This window comes from Fusarium redolens (genome assembly GCF_020744475.1).
Source record: "Fusarium redolens strain MPI-CAGE-AT-0023 chromosome Unknown BKA55scaffold_5, whole genome shotgun sequence".
In the NCBI taxonomy this organism is placed as follows: Eukaryota; Fungi; Ascomycota; class Sordariomycetes; order Hypocreales; family Nectriaceae; genus Fusarium; species Fusarium redolens.
Window position 1 is genome coordinate 959,499 of NW_025763668.1, and position 14,422 is coordinate 973,920.

At 48.4% G+C, this 14,422-nt stretch overlaps 5 protein-coding genes across 5 annotated transcripts; 2 read left to right on the forward strand and 3 right to left on the reverse strand.

Annotated features, from left to right (window-relative positions):
* Positions 1-49: 49 nt before the first annotated feature.
* On the reverse strand, positions 50-3,736 carry BKA55DRAFT_661908 (uncharacterized protein; the record flags this gene model as incomplete). The annotated part of the gene is made up of 8 exons (XM_046197604.1): positions 3,191-3,736; positions 3,064-3,144; positions 2,389-3,017; positions 2,149-2,337; positions 1,401-2,100; positions 1,007-1,036; positions 458-856; positions 50-403 (listed from the first exon to the last, which is right to left on the reverse strand). The coding sequence occupies exons 1-8, from the start codon at positions 3,509-3,511 to the stop codon at positions 50-52; spliced, it is 2,703 nt and encodes a 900-aa protein (XP_046051904.1). The 5' UTR covers positions 3,512-3,736.
* A 734-nt stretch (positions 3,737-4,470) lies between these two features.
* On the forward strand, positions 4,471-4,986 carry BKA55DRAFT_687488 (uncharacterized protein; the record flags this gene model as incomplete). Its single annotated transcript, XM_046199073.1, has 1 exon — positions 4,471-4,986. The coding sequence occupies one exon, from the start codon at positions 4,471-4,473 to the stop codon at positions 4,984-4,986; it is 516 nt and encodes a 171-aa protein (XP_046051905.1).
* Positions 4,987-5,182: 196 nt separating this feature from the next.
* On the forward strand, positions 5,183-8,201 carry BKA55DRAFT_661911 (uncharacterized protein; the record flags this gene model as incomplete). The annotated part of the gene is made up of 5 exons (XM_046197605.1): positions 5,183-5,199; positions 5,314-5,699; positions 5,776-6,361; positions 6,891-6,894; positions 7,030-8,201. The coding sequence occupies 5 exons, from the start codon at positions 5,183-5,185 to the stop codon at positions 7,948-7,950; spliced, it is 1,914 nt and encodes a 637-aa protein (XP_046051906.1). The 3' UTR covers positions 7,951-8,201.
* Positions 8,202-8,330: 129 nt separating this feature from the next.
* BKA55DRAFT_673549 (uncharacterized protein) lies at positions 8,331-11,463 on the reverse strand (the record flags this gene model as incomplete). The annotated part of the gene is made up of 2 exons (XM_046198034.1): positions 8,331-10,753; positions 10,803-11,463. 2 exons carry the CDS (start codon positions 11,461-11,463, stop codon positions 8,331-8,333), a joined length of 3,084 nt encoding a protein of 1,027 aa, XP_046051907.1.
* A 514-nt stretch (positions 11,464-11,977) lies between these two features.
* BKA55DRAFT_661913 (putative MFS transporter) lies at positions 11,978-14,144 on the reverse strand. The gene is made up of 3 exons (XM_046197606.1): positions 13,513-14,144; positions 13,123-13,462; positions 11,978-13,068 (listed from the first exon to the last, which is right to left on the reverse strand). Exons 1-3 carry the CDS (start codon positions 13,996-13,998, stop codon positions 12,137-12,139), a joined length of 1,758 nt encoding a protein of 585 aa, XP_046051908.1. The 5' UTR covers positions 13,999-14,144; the 3' UTR covers positions 11,978-12,136.
* Between the last annotated feature and the right edge of the window lie 278 nt (positions 14,145-14,422).

A 14,422-nucleotide genomic window follows, 5' to 3' on the forward strand; every position in this document is an offset into this window, starting at 1 on the left:
AAATACATGCTATTCTTATTGCTGAATCTGCATGCCGCTACTTTCACAACTACTCGTCGCCAGTAGCAAACTCTCCCTTTGCAATCTTATCACTAAGCGCCTTATTGGGAGTAAAATAAGATGAGAAGTCCTCCCGCTTTTCCAGCAACAAGTCCACTACCATTCTTCCAAAGACAATTTCGCCAGCTGGGTTCAGATGCGTCCTATCCCCTTCTCCCCAGTTGTAACGTTGCGCGTTCTCGTTTCCGATGGCGTTGACATAGTCAGTGCTGGCTTTGTTGAGTTCAAGATATTGGGCGCCGACATCCCCAGCAGCTGCAATAGTCTCGGCAGCCCATTCCTTGAGGTTCTGGACAACCTCACCGTTTTGAAATGTGCGGCGCGTGAGTGACGTGATGAAGATCTGATATTCTTCTTAGTAGGAGTGAATGTCTTGTAGATCAGATAGGAGACTTACCGGTGTTCCTCCAGCCGCTTTGATCTGATTGCCAATGTTGACCAAGTTGGTATGGAACTCATCCAGTTGCATGACCTTCTGATCATTGTGGCCAAATTGAATGGTCACAACAGGCTCAAATTCAGCCTTCGCCGCACCAATGCCTTTGATGAGGGTGTCCCAACGACCATTGGACTTCCAGGATACGGTAGTCGAGCCACTGACACCTCGGTTATCGCCTTTGGCCGGGGCATTTAGATATGATAGGAACCCGTTACCCCAGCCACCATCGACGGCGACAGTTGAGTCGCCAATGAGAAAGAATCGTGGTGGTTTTTCAGCTTTGGCAACGGGACTTGACTGGACAGAGCTAATGACGGTGAGGACCAGGGCGGCGAAAGGGAGTCTCATTTTGATGATCTGTAGTAGTGGCAACCGGAGATAGAAAGGTCTTCAAATGTCATAAAACAAGTGATGGAGAAGTTCTGTACTCGCAGAATAGTTAAGATCAACTGAATAGCTCTCTTCATCTTTCAGTTCGGTATTGGCAGATTATATCATGTACAGTACACAATTGACCAGGGTTGTCGTGTAGCGCATCTTCGCGGGGTCCGGTACTCCCGGGGCAATGATACCACGAAGTCACATCTAAACGGTATATACGCCGATGCCGCCATCCTCGTCGATGCATCGGAGCGAGATATGCCGCAGACCTATCTGGAAAGATCGACATCGTCTTGTTTCTCAGTAGTGGAAGAGATATTTCCAGCGGGGACCCTAGTTGTAGATCATGGACTGTTCCGATATTCCTTGGCGATATAGGCTACCCATGGTGCATCGGTTACTTGAACGAAAATGGCAACTGAACTTTACTAGGAAGTTGAGCAAATTCACCATCAAGTTTATGCATTTTATTTTGGGGGACAAAAATTCTCCTATCATTATTACATCAAGCCCAGAGTACATCTGTAATCTCCTCAAACAAATTAGCCGCCCAAATTGCATCATAGTCAAAATGCGGCCGAGATGATATACTGTTTCCCTCTCTCTGTACAAGTTGAGTGCTAGTTGCGGTGAGATCATTCGATATCTCAACATGTTCCGTTAGCCCTTCATCGTCTGATAGCTTCTCATCCAGCTCAATAACTCGCGGCAGGCCAGCAACACTTTCTGATGCGCGACGCTTGCGAGGCGTGTACAGAGTTGTCGCAGACAAGCTGTGTATCGGCCCGTAGGCCAATCTCTTTATCCCCACGTCGTGAAGGATAGATGTCGGTAGGTCCAGTTCCGTTGGTGGCCTACCAGTAATCAGGGCATAGTCAAGGGAAAGTCGAAGCCGCATGTACTGGCGTGTAATGAATAACTCATCCCAGTACTTCGTAAGACTCTTCGATGGTGGTGACAATGCTCCCTCTGCTCCAGATGACTGCCGACGCCCTGGTGGTTGCGAGTGCGGGCGCAGTGGTAGCTGAATGGGCGTCGACTGAACGATTTGCGTGATCATTCTGCTGATATCTTCGGCACCTTCAAAGCGCTTACTGCATAAGTGCATTGCTTGCGCGTGATATCTCGTCAATAACTGATCTTCATCTGATTCGGGGTCCTTGGGTGCTATCCTCTCATCTATAGAGCTCAGCATAAGAGGGTAAGCGATGTACGCAATCCTGGACGAGAGTCAGTTATGGCAGTCAAATTGTCGGATGTTCACCTACGCAGAAATAGGAAGATGTTGGGTCAGGCCTTCTTGAACTATGAAACCGACCAATTTCGTTGTCTCCGTTGTTGCATAGCTTATATCCTTGCCAATATTTCGAAGGACAGCGTCGTCGATGACGTTTATTCCTTTTTGACGCTGTTCAATCATCATAGCTTCATGATTTCCAAGAGCAATCTGGGCAGCGCTGAACCTAGTCAGATTGAAAGGACAATTCGGGGGGTTTAATGACACTCACTAGGCATATATGTACACGACACTTGATATGAGTGTCGTTGATCGGTGCGCCCCCGTTCCACTGAGAAATGGATGGAGGGCTATATCTGCTTCTTTCTTCCAATCGGCGAGATTACTTTTGGCGGTCCTGATTTGAGAAAGGGTTTTCTCGAAATTATCCAGCGAGTACGTGATGTCGAATGCGTTTGGGCCATAACAGATGGAAAGAGTCTCTGTCAGAAGGACCGCCAGACGACATTGGTGGTTTATGATATCTGCTAGCTGGCGCTTCGTTCTAGAATCATACACAGCAGAGTTCTCTGCTTCATCGACGAGATCCTCAGGAGTGATGGGATCTAGACTGACGTTGAAGCTTGAAGGTGTTATCTGTAAAGGTTTTCGAAGACCGAGAGTCAAGACTCTGTCCCTCCAGAATAGAGACCACCATAGCCGCTTGTTACTCTTCTTGCGCGATATACTCGACCCCGGAGCTTGGAAAGTGTGAGCTTGCGCAACGATAGCATTTTGAATGGCGATAGCGAGCCAAGTGCTTCCTGCGTGTGGTTCCAACGCCGAGAATTGGAACGTCAAGAGCAAAGCCGCCTGGGATTTGGTGAATGCATCACTCTCGACCCCAAGGTCAAACAATAGCTTTAGAAGGTTAGTGGTGATACGCGACTTCAGTGAGTTTTCGAACCTTCGCCCTTCTATAGAAGATATTGCGTGCCATTTTTACACTTGTGTATCCGGCATTCTTGAGTACTACTGGCGACACAAACTGTGTCTTGTCAGCTAGTTCTCACAAAGGTTGGGAGGGCCCTTACCGCAGATGCTGCGAAAAGCATCGCTTGAAAAACGAGCAGGGACATTGATTTTCTCTTTCCGTCACTTCTTTCTCGACCCATGTACATATCCCAGAACTCTTTCTCATCTACCAAAGGATAGTAGGGATGTAAGTATAAGAAGTACTGGTTGATGAACTCCTCTTGGACAGTTCGCACAGGCAGGTGAAAGCACCGATTGAGTTCAAGAAAGTCAACATCTTGTTCATTAAGGACTCTGAGATCTGGCAATACTAGAAATGGCTGTGTTGTGTATAGTACCTCAGACTGAGAATATGCCGCTGAGGGCCTGGGCTTGGACATGGTTGCTCCAGTTTCCGAAATGCTGTGTGCTATGGCCAAAGCTGAAAGAGCCCAGAAATGAAGTCCTCAGTATGTCTTGGCTCTTGTGGGAGTCAAAGGCCTTGGCGTACTTCTTCGTCTTGATTTGCAGGGTTCGAATGATAGTCCGGTCATCCGTAGGACCGTAGTAGTCCTCAACATGAGCTGAGCGTAATCGGAGTCCGGGAACCAAACTTCCGTCCCCACTTTCATATGCCGAGGTGAACTCCACTCACTGACAAAGAGAGCCTCTCGTCAAGTGATGCCTTAGACTACTGCCTCAGGCCTGGTTTTCGACCCACTGTAGCTTTTATGTGACCGTAGCCTAAAAAGGTAAACATCTTAAGCTCCTCAAGCTTTTCCAACCTCATCGAATCTATCGCCTAAATCTGCCACGCTACAATTCTGTCATTCTAATCACCAATCACTTGCTTACTTATACTCTCTATGCATCTACCTGAGCGCGCCTGACCACGAGAACCATGAATGCCAGATCAAACTACTATTATGATCATTACGAGGGCCTCTGCTATGATGATGGCATGGTCTATGAAGATCCCGATTTCGCCGGTTGCGATTATGACGGACAGCGTGAGCTGATGGCCATGAATTAAGTACGAGTGCCGAGTTATCCTACGAGAGAAGACGTTCTAGATCGGACCCGAGACTACTCAAAAAACATCTTTGCAAGCTATCATCAGCTGAATAAGATACTCGAGAGACATGAAGCCACTATCCAAAGAAGATGGATGAAAAAGCCACGCCAGAAAAGGCTTCAGATCCTCCTGAAATATTGGCCTGGAATGCCTATCAACCACCGCCCTGATTTCGCGGCTTTCCGGCAGGAGCATGCAGTAGATCGACATGAACATGGATCCAAGCTCAGAGACAATTTCATGTGACCTATCGTCAACCAGGAGGACTTGTTGGGGCCTAAACTCATGCTCTTGCTGTTGAATGCCAGGGGGAGACTTGCACTTCCTGCCTTTGCTGCAGTTGATTGTGAAGGGCTATGGTTTGGCAAATTGACGAGGGGCCTCAAGCATGAATTTCTCCATCATCATACCGTGATCTTGCATGGTGCTACAAACGCCGAGGAATATGGAAAGCTTATTCGTTGGGACTCTCACCCAGACGCTTTTGAGTGGGTGAAAACACGAAGGCAATATCTCCCCGGAGATGCCCTCTTGGTCCTTGAAGTTCAGGAACGTCTCATGAAATTCCTTGTTGATTGCTGCCACCAAAGTCTTCACGAAATCCCCTCCGATGCTATGATTAGCGACGAATATCCCGTCCAGCCCGAAACAATACTGAAGATGGATAGCGACCCGTCTGGATTTGTTTCCTTGACGGTGATGACTGCCCAGGCTCCTTGCAAGCGACCAGCAGGCCTCGATCTTGCGCGCATAGCTACATTCATCGAGCCTAGGAATTCGGCAGCAGAGGATCACATTTAGGCCTTGCGAGAGGATCCTGCCTACTTTTCTGAGCATTTCCGCAAGATGATGGACCATCAACAAGAGATACTTCCAGACACCAAAGGTAACCCGCACCCTATGGCTCAACCCTTCAGAATCAATATCCTCTAGTCCCACATACTTTTCTACATGGTTTTAGATACTTATTCGAACCTATTAGCCTCTACATTTCTTCATGCGCGAGTCAAGAAGGTAGTCGAATATAAGCAACAGTACCGTATTGACATTGGTCCTATAAAGGATTTACCAGACAAGTATCTCAAGACTTTGGTCATATTCAAGTTTTTCTTGAATCAAGCAGTCAAGGGTCACCCAAACGCTGTGGGAAGATGGTTGGGGGCTTTTTATCGCTCGCTTGCCACTCGTCGTCGATGAAATAGAACGATTGATGCAGGTAGAGCCCAAAGCAGATGCACTCGTATCGGCTCATGTCGCCAAGATACTGGGTGACGTTGCTATTATAGCACAGTGTCTGAAACAACTGGAGCTGTACCAACCATGGGCCGCCCAATTTGACCAGTACATTCAATCTAATATTGAATTATACGGAAGCATATGGACTGAACTTCGGGGTAACTTTAAGCAATTGCATGAGGCCTTACTGCGAAAGGAGTTTGATGAAGCAGCCAGACTCGCAGAGCCATCTGGTGGCAAATTTACCTATCCGTATAGCAAACGCCGTACCAGAGACGGTAAATACCCTGCGCCGAGCTGAAGCGAACCTGGACATAGTCTGGGCCAAGATCAACCAGGTGACTAAAAATTAAGTCACAAACTTTGAAAACACGGCTGTTTACAACCTGTTTTGCCAGCAACGTACCCTGCGAAGGACGGTTGAGTGGCTCGAACCTGCAAAGACTGACTCAAAGGCCGAGCCTATTGTGGATAAAGATTTGTCGGAACTCAACAGACCTCTTTCGAAGCTATTTCTGGACGAACCTGCCCAAGACCCTAAGAAGGTCAAGCCTGAAGCCAAGTCGAAGACAAAGGTCAAGACCAAGGGTGATCCGACGGAGCCTGCTACCGAGGAGGTGACCCCGCCGGCTGATGAAGCAGAACCGGCAACTGAAGAGACCCAGCCAACATTTGCTGTTGATGCCAAAGCGCTCAAGGTATTCCGTACTTTGTTCTTCGATCCTGAAGTAACAACGAGTCCTGGCTTGATTCCGTGGAACCACTTCCTCTATACGATGGCGTCGACTAGCTTTAAGATTGAGAAGCTATATGGTTCGGTCTGGCAGTTTACTCCGACTACGCTGGATGTTGAGCGGGGTATCCATTTCCATGAACTGCATCCGATGAGCAAGATTCCTTCTGAGACCGCTAGGCGACATGGACGACGATTGCCGAGGACGTATGGGTGACATGGGGGTATGTTTATACTGAAGGAAAACTCATAAAGGTTTAAACTGCTGGGGTAAAAGTCTTTTTTGGTCATTATAGAAATCTAGATCTCAGTATTCTTAGTTATTCGCTTTGAATGTGTAATTTTTGCTGGTTCCCATGACACCTTAATTAAACAGTCTATTGTACAGAACTGTTTATCAATATGCTTTTTGGAAGGCCAAGAAATGTATTCATAGGACGCATTTTTTCGTGAGGCAACAGGAAGAAGTCCTTCTTCAGGAGAAAATGGATGTGATACTCTGCAGGCACTATATGACTTTAACTGATGTTTATTGTTTTCTAGGATAACTTATTACTTTTGAGATAGATTGAGTTTAGGCCTTGATGTTACGAATAACATACCCTAGAGCCGCGAAATGTACGACACGAGTGTGGGGTCAGATACTCAACTAGCCAGTTAAATTGGCTCAGCTCGAGATGAGCTAACTCACCGAGGATTAGACTGGGGACACGAATTCTATTAATAACAGCAGCAGACTCGTCAGAGCTTCTGATTGGTACTGCAAGACTCGCAAATCTCCACAATTCACCATGAACTTTTTACCAAGTGCAAATGGACGGTTCACGAGCTTGATGCTATCACCATGAGCATTTCTTCTGCCCCGGATCAACCAGAATGAAAGCGAAAACTCTTACTACGCGATGGAGCGAGCAAAATGTTTATATATAATGAAGGAGACGGCTGATGGGCACGGCCTATTTGCCAGAGAGCTCATCAAATCTGGGACGCGCATCATTCACGAGAAACCAATCTTGACAGTTTCACAAGCTGAGACGAAGACGAAGACTGAGTACAGATGTGTCATCGATCAGGTCGTGGATTTGAGTGACTCAGAGAGACACCGATTGATGAATCTGTATCACAACGATAAAAAGCTGCGCGAATTCTCATTCCTCCAGGGCCAACCATGTCCTGAGACAGATCTCGATGCTGGCCTTGTCTTGGCTAAGTTCTACACAAACGCCGCGAACATCACATCCGGAGGTCTCGAGTGTGGCTTATTCACCACTTTCTGTCGCATGAATCACTCATGTACGCCAAACATCTGTTGGGTGTATGATGAGCCAACGGGTTTCATGGAAGTATACGCAGTGAGGGATATTGACAAAGACGAGGAGATCACCAACTCATACATCGAAGTCGCAACTTCCCATCAGGTCAGGATAAGGGAGCTCTCAAATTGGGGCTTTACTTGTCGATGCGCTGCATGTGAAGGGCCTGATGCTGCTAAGCACGATGAGCGAAGGCGCAGGATTACTCAGATCAAGGGAATTCTCGACATCTATCAGGATGCAGGAAAAACGGGCGATGCACCGAAGTTCGCCGAGATTCCAAAGACAGATCTGGAAGCATTGAAGCTCGGCGAAGAAAGCCTCGCGCTGTTATCGGAAGAAGGGCTCGTCGAGCAATTGGGTGTTATGTATGGGTTGTGTGCAAAGTTTGCCAAGGGCGCTGGGCTACGTGACTTCGCAGAAGATTATGAGGAGATGGAGTTTGAGATATTGGTGATAACGACTGGAGAGTATGTCGAGTAATGAACAACTTCCTGGGGGACCAAGCATAGTAGAAAGTTTAAGTCATATTCTCTGGAGTTGCGAAGTCTGAAAAGGCTTGCTACCCACATAATAGTTCGAAGGAGAGTTCCCAAAGCATTGCATCGAGCGTTCTTTCCTGAGGGTCTTTCCTTGGCACTGGAGACCAAGTCTCTTCATAGCCTCACGTCATTGCGTGTTATGTGCCGTGGTGAGGAACAATTCATGACACTATCATACTATAAAAGTCTATATTACACGAGAAAAGAAGTCTTTGGAAGAAAATCATTCTGTAGAGACTTTCGGGGACAAAAGAAAATGTGCCAACAGCGTGACAACAGCAGAAGGAAATGAAGGCGAAAATGGTGAGCGTCCAAGTCCTCTTACTCACAGCCAGGGCATGTCCAACACGCAGGATCATCCCAGATAGAGTTCATAGAAGGATCCTTGTCCGTCTCAAGCGGTATAGGCATACCAGTCAGAGCAAGCTTGTAAACCGAGAACTTACAACGATCATCTTTATAACCCGAACCCTTACATCCTGGATAAGCTCGGCATATAGCAGCGCACCTTCGAGGGGTAGCCTGGGCGTACTCTGTATAAACACTGATCAAGTTGGGATCATTTCCATCTACCCATCCGCCTCCCATATAGGCACTGTAATTGCAGATTGCGCCATCAGGAGGGTTATTGACAGGCTTGCACTCGTCGCCCAGGCTGTATGCGCACATCTCAGGTGGACCCTTTGGAACAGAATCAGGAACACACGCATCGCAATCGGTGTAGCAGCGCGTGTCCAGCCAAACCTGCTTCTTCCAGTCGTTTTCCTCGGTGACGAAATTCTCTTTGAGTAAGGGAAGTTCAGAGAAGTAGCATCGGTTTTCGAATTGCGAGTATCCGGCGGTCAAGCAGAGTGGATGGCCTTGACAGATGGCTATACATTCTTCGACTCGGTCTTGATGGGGATATGACTCGCGGGTCTCCCACCAGAACTTTCTGCTGGTGAACTTGTCGCCCCATGAACAGAGAACGTCTTTGGGGTAGTTGAAACGGTCGAAGTTGCACATCTCACCGTGCGTATACTTGCAAGTCTCGGTTGGTGTCTCAGAGGCGGTGGTGGTTTCTGAGGTTGAAGTGGGATCTTGAATACTTGATGTTGCATCTTTAGTCAAGGATGTAGAGTCTTGAGCCATGCCGCTTGATATATCTAGACTAGGGCCTTCAGCAGATGTGTGGGTTGTTTCAGGCCAAGTGGTTGTGCCTTCGATGAAAGTTGGCCCCACGTCAACGCTGGTCTCTGGTCGAGGAGGCCGAATGCTCGTTGGTTTGGTACCTGGCGTAGGCTCCAAGCTTCCAGAGCTCGTCTCTGGGTGAGGCAACCAATGAGTAGTGTTCTGGGGAACTCGAGTTGGCGGTTCCGAATCGATGGTTGTCTCCGATTGCACTGGAGGCTCAGTAAAACCAGCAGTCGACGTTGTGCGGGCTGAGGAATCACCACAAAGTTGACAGTTGAAGCAGTCTAACTCAGACCATTCTAGGTCACGATCGCGCTGTCCCCCGTTCCAACCAGAGACCCTCAAAGGCTCAAAGACGAAATTGCAAGGGTAGTTCTTGTTGTTGTTCACGGCGAAAGCAAAGCATCCATCAATGTAGGCACAGGTCAGTGCGCACTTCTGGATGTCCATGCCTTGCATGGGGTATTGCGAGAGTGAGTACGCGACAACATCAGCGTTGGGCTGCCCACGGTAATTACAGAGTGGCTCTGAAGGCTGTGGAGACTTCTGTCCACAGAATCCTGGAGGCTTGTAACCATCGGGACAGACCTCTTGAGAAGGAATCTCGGGTCTGGTGAAGCCTGTCGTGGTAGAGGGAGGAAAGTTTGTGGTAGTGGTGTCTGGCTCAATGGATGTCACTGGATCGGCCGGTTCACTAGTTGGAGGGGATGGAAGTCTGCTGGTAGTCTCTGGAGCGCTGTCGCCATCTCCAAAGTCCAGCTGGAACTGATCAATGTTGTCAGGCGTCACCTGATTGGAGACAAAGACCGAATCCACGTAGATCAGTGCCAATCCATTGCCTGTGCAAGACATGGAGATGCCGAAGCTGGCACTTCGAGAGTCAGCCATGACAGTAGTGAGGACTCTGTTCCATGAGACACCGACACCGCCGCTGGTGAAGAGACCCATGGTGTAGAACTGGCGATTTCCTAGATAGGCATTGACACTGCAAATCTGACTGCCCCCAGCAGTGACGACAACGTAATAGAACTGAACAGTGTAGAGAACAGTCTTGCTCGGAGCAAGATTGGTGAGAAACTGTGAGATGCTTGCTAGTCCACCAAAAGCTCTCTTCTGTGAGTCGGAAGAAGAGCCCAAGGCAACGCAGCCATTATCGGAGCTACCGTCTCCCTGGTAGCAGTCGCCGCTCCGCTGCTTGGCCTCGCCTTCGGCATCAAAGGCAAAGATGCCACTTTCTGAGTTGGAGTCCTTGATGGAGAAACGCCCGTTGGAAATGGCGTTTGTGACGACGATGTCTCCCTGAGACTGTGTTGCAGTCGGTCTATCAGTCAACGAGCCACTGGGTGCCTCTGTCTCTTGGCTGATAGCGCTTTCGGATGATGATGAGCCTGTGGGGACTCCAGATGCTTCACTAAGAAGCGTAGAGGCAATTGACTCGGTGGTTGAAGACTCAATGCCAGTGGCCTCAGCAGATGTCTCTGCCGAGGAAATTGTTGAAATGGACTCATCAAACTGGGTGGATGTTGTTGTAGGACCTAGGCCACCGAGTCTACCGCCGATGCATTGCTCGGCTATCGATTATTGTCAGTAACGGACTGCAATGGAGGCGTCAATACTCACCTCTATAGATGTTAAGGGACACCGGTACACAACCAGATGGTTTGGACGCGAAAGTCATGTAAACCTGCCCATCAGAAGGGGTCTGGCAAAATGAAGCTCCACCATTAGGTAACGAAGGATTTTGGAAGCATAGTATCCCTCCCTCGCTGCTAAAAGTTGTCGAGATTGTATTATCACTTGACGAGGACGAGGCTTGGATTTTCTGGTAGGCATCACCGAGATATGAAACTGGAACTCCGCTTTCGGAAAGCTGGCCATTGCCAAGTATGAAGATAGTCGCAAACGTGCAGATGTCGGGATTTCCATCACCAACAAATCCACCAATATCGCGTTTTGTGTTACCACCAGAAGGGCTAATGAGGAGGATGATGCGCTGGCCAGTTGGCTCAAGAGTAGCCGAAGTGGACGAACTGACAGCGGCCGAGGAAGCGAGATCTGAACCTTGAGCAGTAGATGTCGATATCAATTCGACATCTGTGGTGTTTTCAACAGGGCGTGGGAGATCCGTCGCAATTGATACTGGGGCGAGGTATGTTGAAAGGTAGGTGATGCACCACGTCCCAGGGTCTTGGTCCGCATACTGGATGTCTCTTGCATCAGCAGCAGTAACACCATTGACAATGCCGCTGAGCAGCGCCAACGCTCCAATATAGCCCTTCATTTTGACGTGAAAACAGCGGTGGTCGACCGAAAGAATGGCACTCTTTTTGCAACGGCACCGACTACGTATAAAATCCAGGGCAAACGGACCGAGCGCAACTAAGCAATGTGAAATGTTGGTGGCGGTGATATGGTCTTCACGCTGAAATGATAACATAGCAAGGAGTCTTTAGTGACAGACGCCATCATTTGAATCCAGGGTCTCGATTGCGATCTCTGGGTCTAGAGTCACTCTGAGGCTGAGACATCTGACCCGAAATAGTGGAAAAGCCGTTCAAAAAACATTAGGCGAGGTCTAGTTACCCCTTGCTTGGGAGGCAACTGGTGCTCAGCCAGCCACTTTCAATGCAAGAAATTGTTTGAACACAATGAAATAAAAAGTCTCACATTTTATGGAAGAAGAACTTGGCCGTAATTCCATCAACCAGGTTCTGTAAATTCTCGGACTTGGACAAATTTTGGCAAGTCACACGTGGAGGGGGTATGCCACTGAGCAAGGGAGAAGCGGAGATCCACCAGGCTTATGCTTATTGACCATGCATATCTTAATGACATTTCAGTTATTTAGGCATGACAAAACTCGGTTGCATTGATTTTGGAAGAATCGAAGTTTCGGCTTTTCTGGGCATTTCACCCAGCCCACCAGTGACATCTGGCCTCATTCGACAGACTCTCTAGAAAACATTGCCCTTGGTCTGTCTCATCTCCGAGACCTTCAAGTTCCTGATAAGAGCGACCCAGATAAAAGACAATGCCATGATAGCCGTTCCAGCTGCTAACATTCGAGTTTGTGCATATCCATACGCCTTCTGAATAGCGATGCGCTCAGGCGTGCCCCTTGCATAACTCAACTGCGTAGGGAGGTCTCCATAGATAGTTTCGAGGTTTTCAAGCGCACTTGCGGGCAGATACATCTTCAATGCCTTCTCAAAGGTATTCGTCCAGATGGCGCCAGAAATGGTGTCGCCGATACTGCCACCTGCTGTGCCAGTAACGTTCAACATAGCCAAGGCCGCGGCAACGTGCTGATGATCGACGGCGGCAAGGACGGCGAGTTGCATGCAAATCGTAAAGACACTTCCACCCACAGAAATAAAGACCTGGCACATAACTAAGTATCCGACGTAGCCAGTCGGGCTTCGGAAGTAGATCATCAAGCCTTGGGCCAAGATATAAAGCGGCACGCCGACCCAGAGGAGCCACTTGAAGTATCCAGTCTTGCGGATACCCCAACCCACGATGAACAACAGGAAGCCAGACACAACATTGAAGGTGTTGTTAACGTAGCCAGCCTCTGCGACTGTCAGATAATTGACAACTTGGAGGAAGGACGTGAAGTAGTTGTTCCAGCAATAATACGAGATCTGATAAGTAAGGTCAAGCAGACAAGCGCCAACAAGAGTCCGATCAGTCAAGAAGTGGAACTTGAGGAACGGGACCGGCGCAAAATAAACTTCGTTGAGGGCGAAACCAACGAGAAGGATAAAGCCGACGATGATCATGGCGATGATATATCCAGTTGACCAACCATGGGGTGCCGTGGAAGCGATGGTGAACGGGAGGAGGAAGATAACCAAGCCGGCGGCAAAGAGGAACACGCCAAGGACTACCAAACCAGAGATTAGCGTTGATAAGACTTGCAAATACACAGTGAACTTACCGTCAAACTCGAGAACATAGTGCCAGATACTCTCTTTCAGTGTTCGGCCACTAGACTTCTTTGGCAGAATGTTCTTCTTGGCCTTTCGCAAGTTGATCTTGAGAAGCAGGTACAGCGGCGCACAGACGACAGGCGTGATGAAGGCAAAGGTACCGAAGCCCCAGGGCCAACCGATGTCAGCCAGCATTCTGTCCGAAGCATAAGATCCAGCAAAAGCGGAGATCATGTAAGGCGATGATGTGAAGGCATATGCCAAGGCTCGGTTCTTTAGGTTGGTAGCATCGGCGGTCACGACATCGATACTGTAGATCAGGCCCGTGAAACCGACCGAGTAAAAGACCTGCAATTCCGATTAACATCGATGGTCAACATGTGATTTCTGTTACATACATTGGCGGCACAGTAAGTCGACAAATCTTTACTGGTGGCCATGAGGATCAAACCCAGTTCACAGAATCCCACCATCAAAAGATAACCCTCAGCTCGGCCCCAAAGATCGAGGAGTTTGGCAAGAGGGATGAAGACAGCGGCAGTCATTGAGCTTGCGACAACACCAATGGTGTTGAGAAGCGAGTGCGAGCCCCACTCGCTGGTGACATAGGGTACCAAATTACCGACGGTCGAGCTTTGGAAAGCATTGAGGAGGTATACAAGCCAGATGAAGATGAAGAGACAGATCAGAGATGTCTTGCTCCATACGAGGGTGATGGCTTCCATGTCCTTGACACCCTCGGTGACATCCTCAGCGGGGAGGGCATCGTCGGCAACAGCTGGGTGTCCATCTTCAGGGTGAGGGTTCTTTTCGTGGTCTGTAGTCGTCGTGATGTCCTGAAGATTGACATCAGAGGTCTTGTTCGCCCTGTTCCAGAAGCCCATTTTGGCGGTTCACGTCTCGATGCGAGAAAGAGAGAATTAAGCTTGAGAACTTTAGAATTCTTGACGAGAAAAAGGGTTACATTAAAAAGAAATGACATGCTGTATCCCCCGGCATAAATCTTCCGACACCGGTGGATCAAACAACGAAAAGAACGCATCAGATAAGATCATCTTTCCCCGTTGGTTCCGACCATGTTGGTTGCGTCCCTGCAAAAAACGGCAGGATCGGCAAGCTGAATGGGATGCTTGGCAAATAGCAATGAGGCTCGTAAAACAAAGAGGGTCTTTCTCACGGTAAACACGGCACGGTTAGCTCCACCGCGTACGTCAGTCAGATTATCTAGGGCCAAAGGTAAAGCAGAAGATGTGAGGCAAAAATTTAAAAAGGTGAAAACTTGTTTAATCAATCTAATCTAATCTGATT

What these genes read in the sequence shown, in the direction of transcription:
- BKA55DRAFT_661913 (XM_046197606.1), bottom strand. Translation starts at nt 13,998, where the DNA reads ATGGGCTTCTGGAACAGGGCGAACAAGACCTCTGATGTCAATCTTCAG. An exon ending in CGACTTACTGTGCCGCCAAT is followed by an intron (nt 13,463 to 13,512) that starts GTATGTAACAGA and finishes TCGGAATTGCAG; the next exon opens with GTCTTTTACTCGGTCGGTTT. An exon ending in CTATGTTCTCGAGTTTGACG is followed by an intron (nt 13,069 to 13,122) that starts GTAAGTTCACTG and finishes CTGGTTTGGTAG; the next exon opens with TCCTTGGCGTGTTCCTCTTT.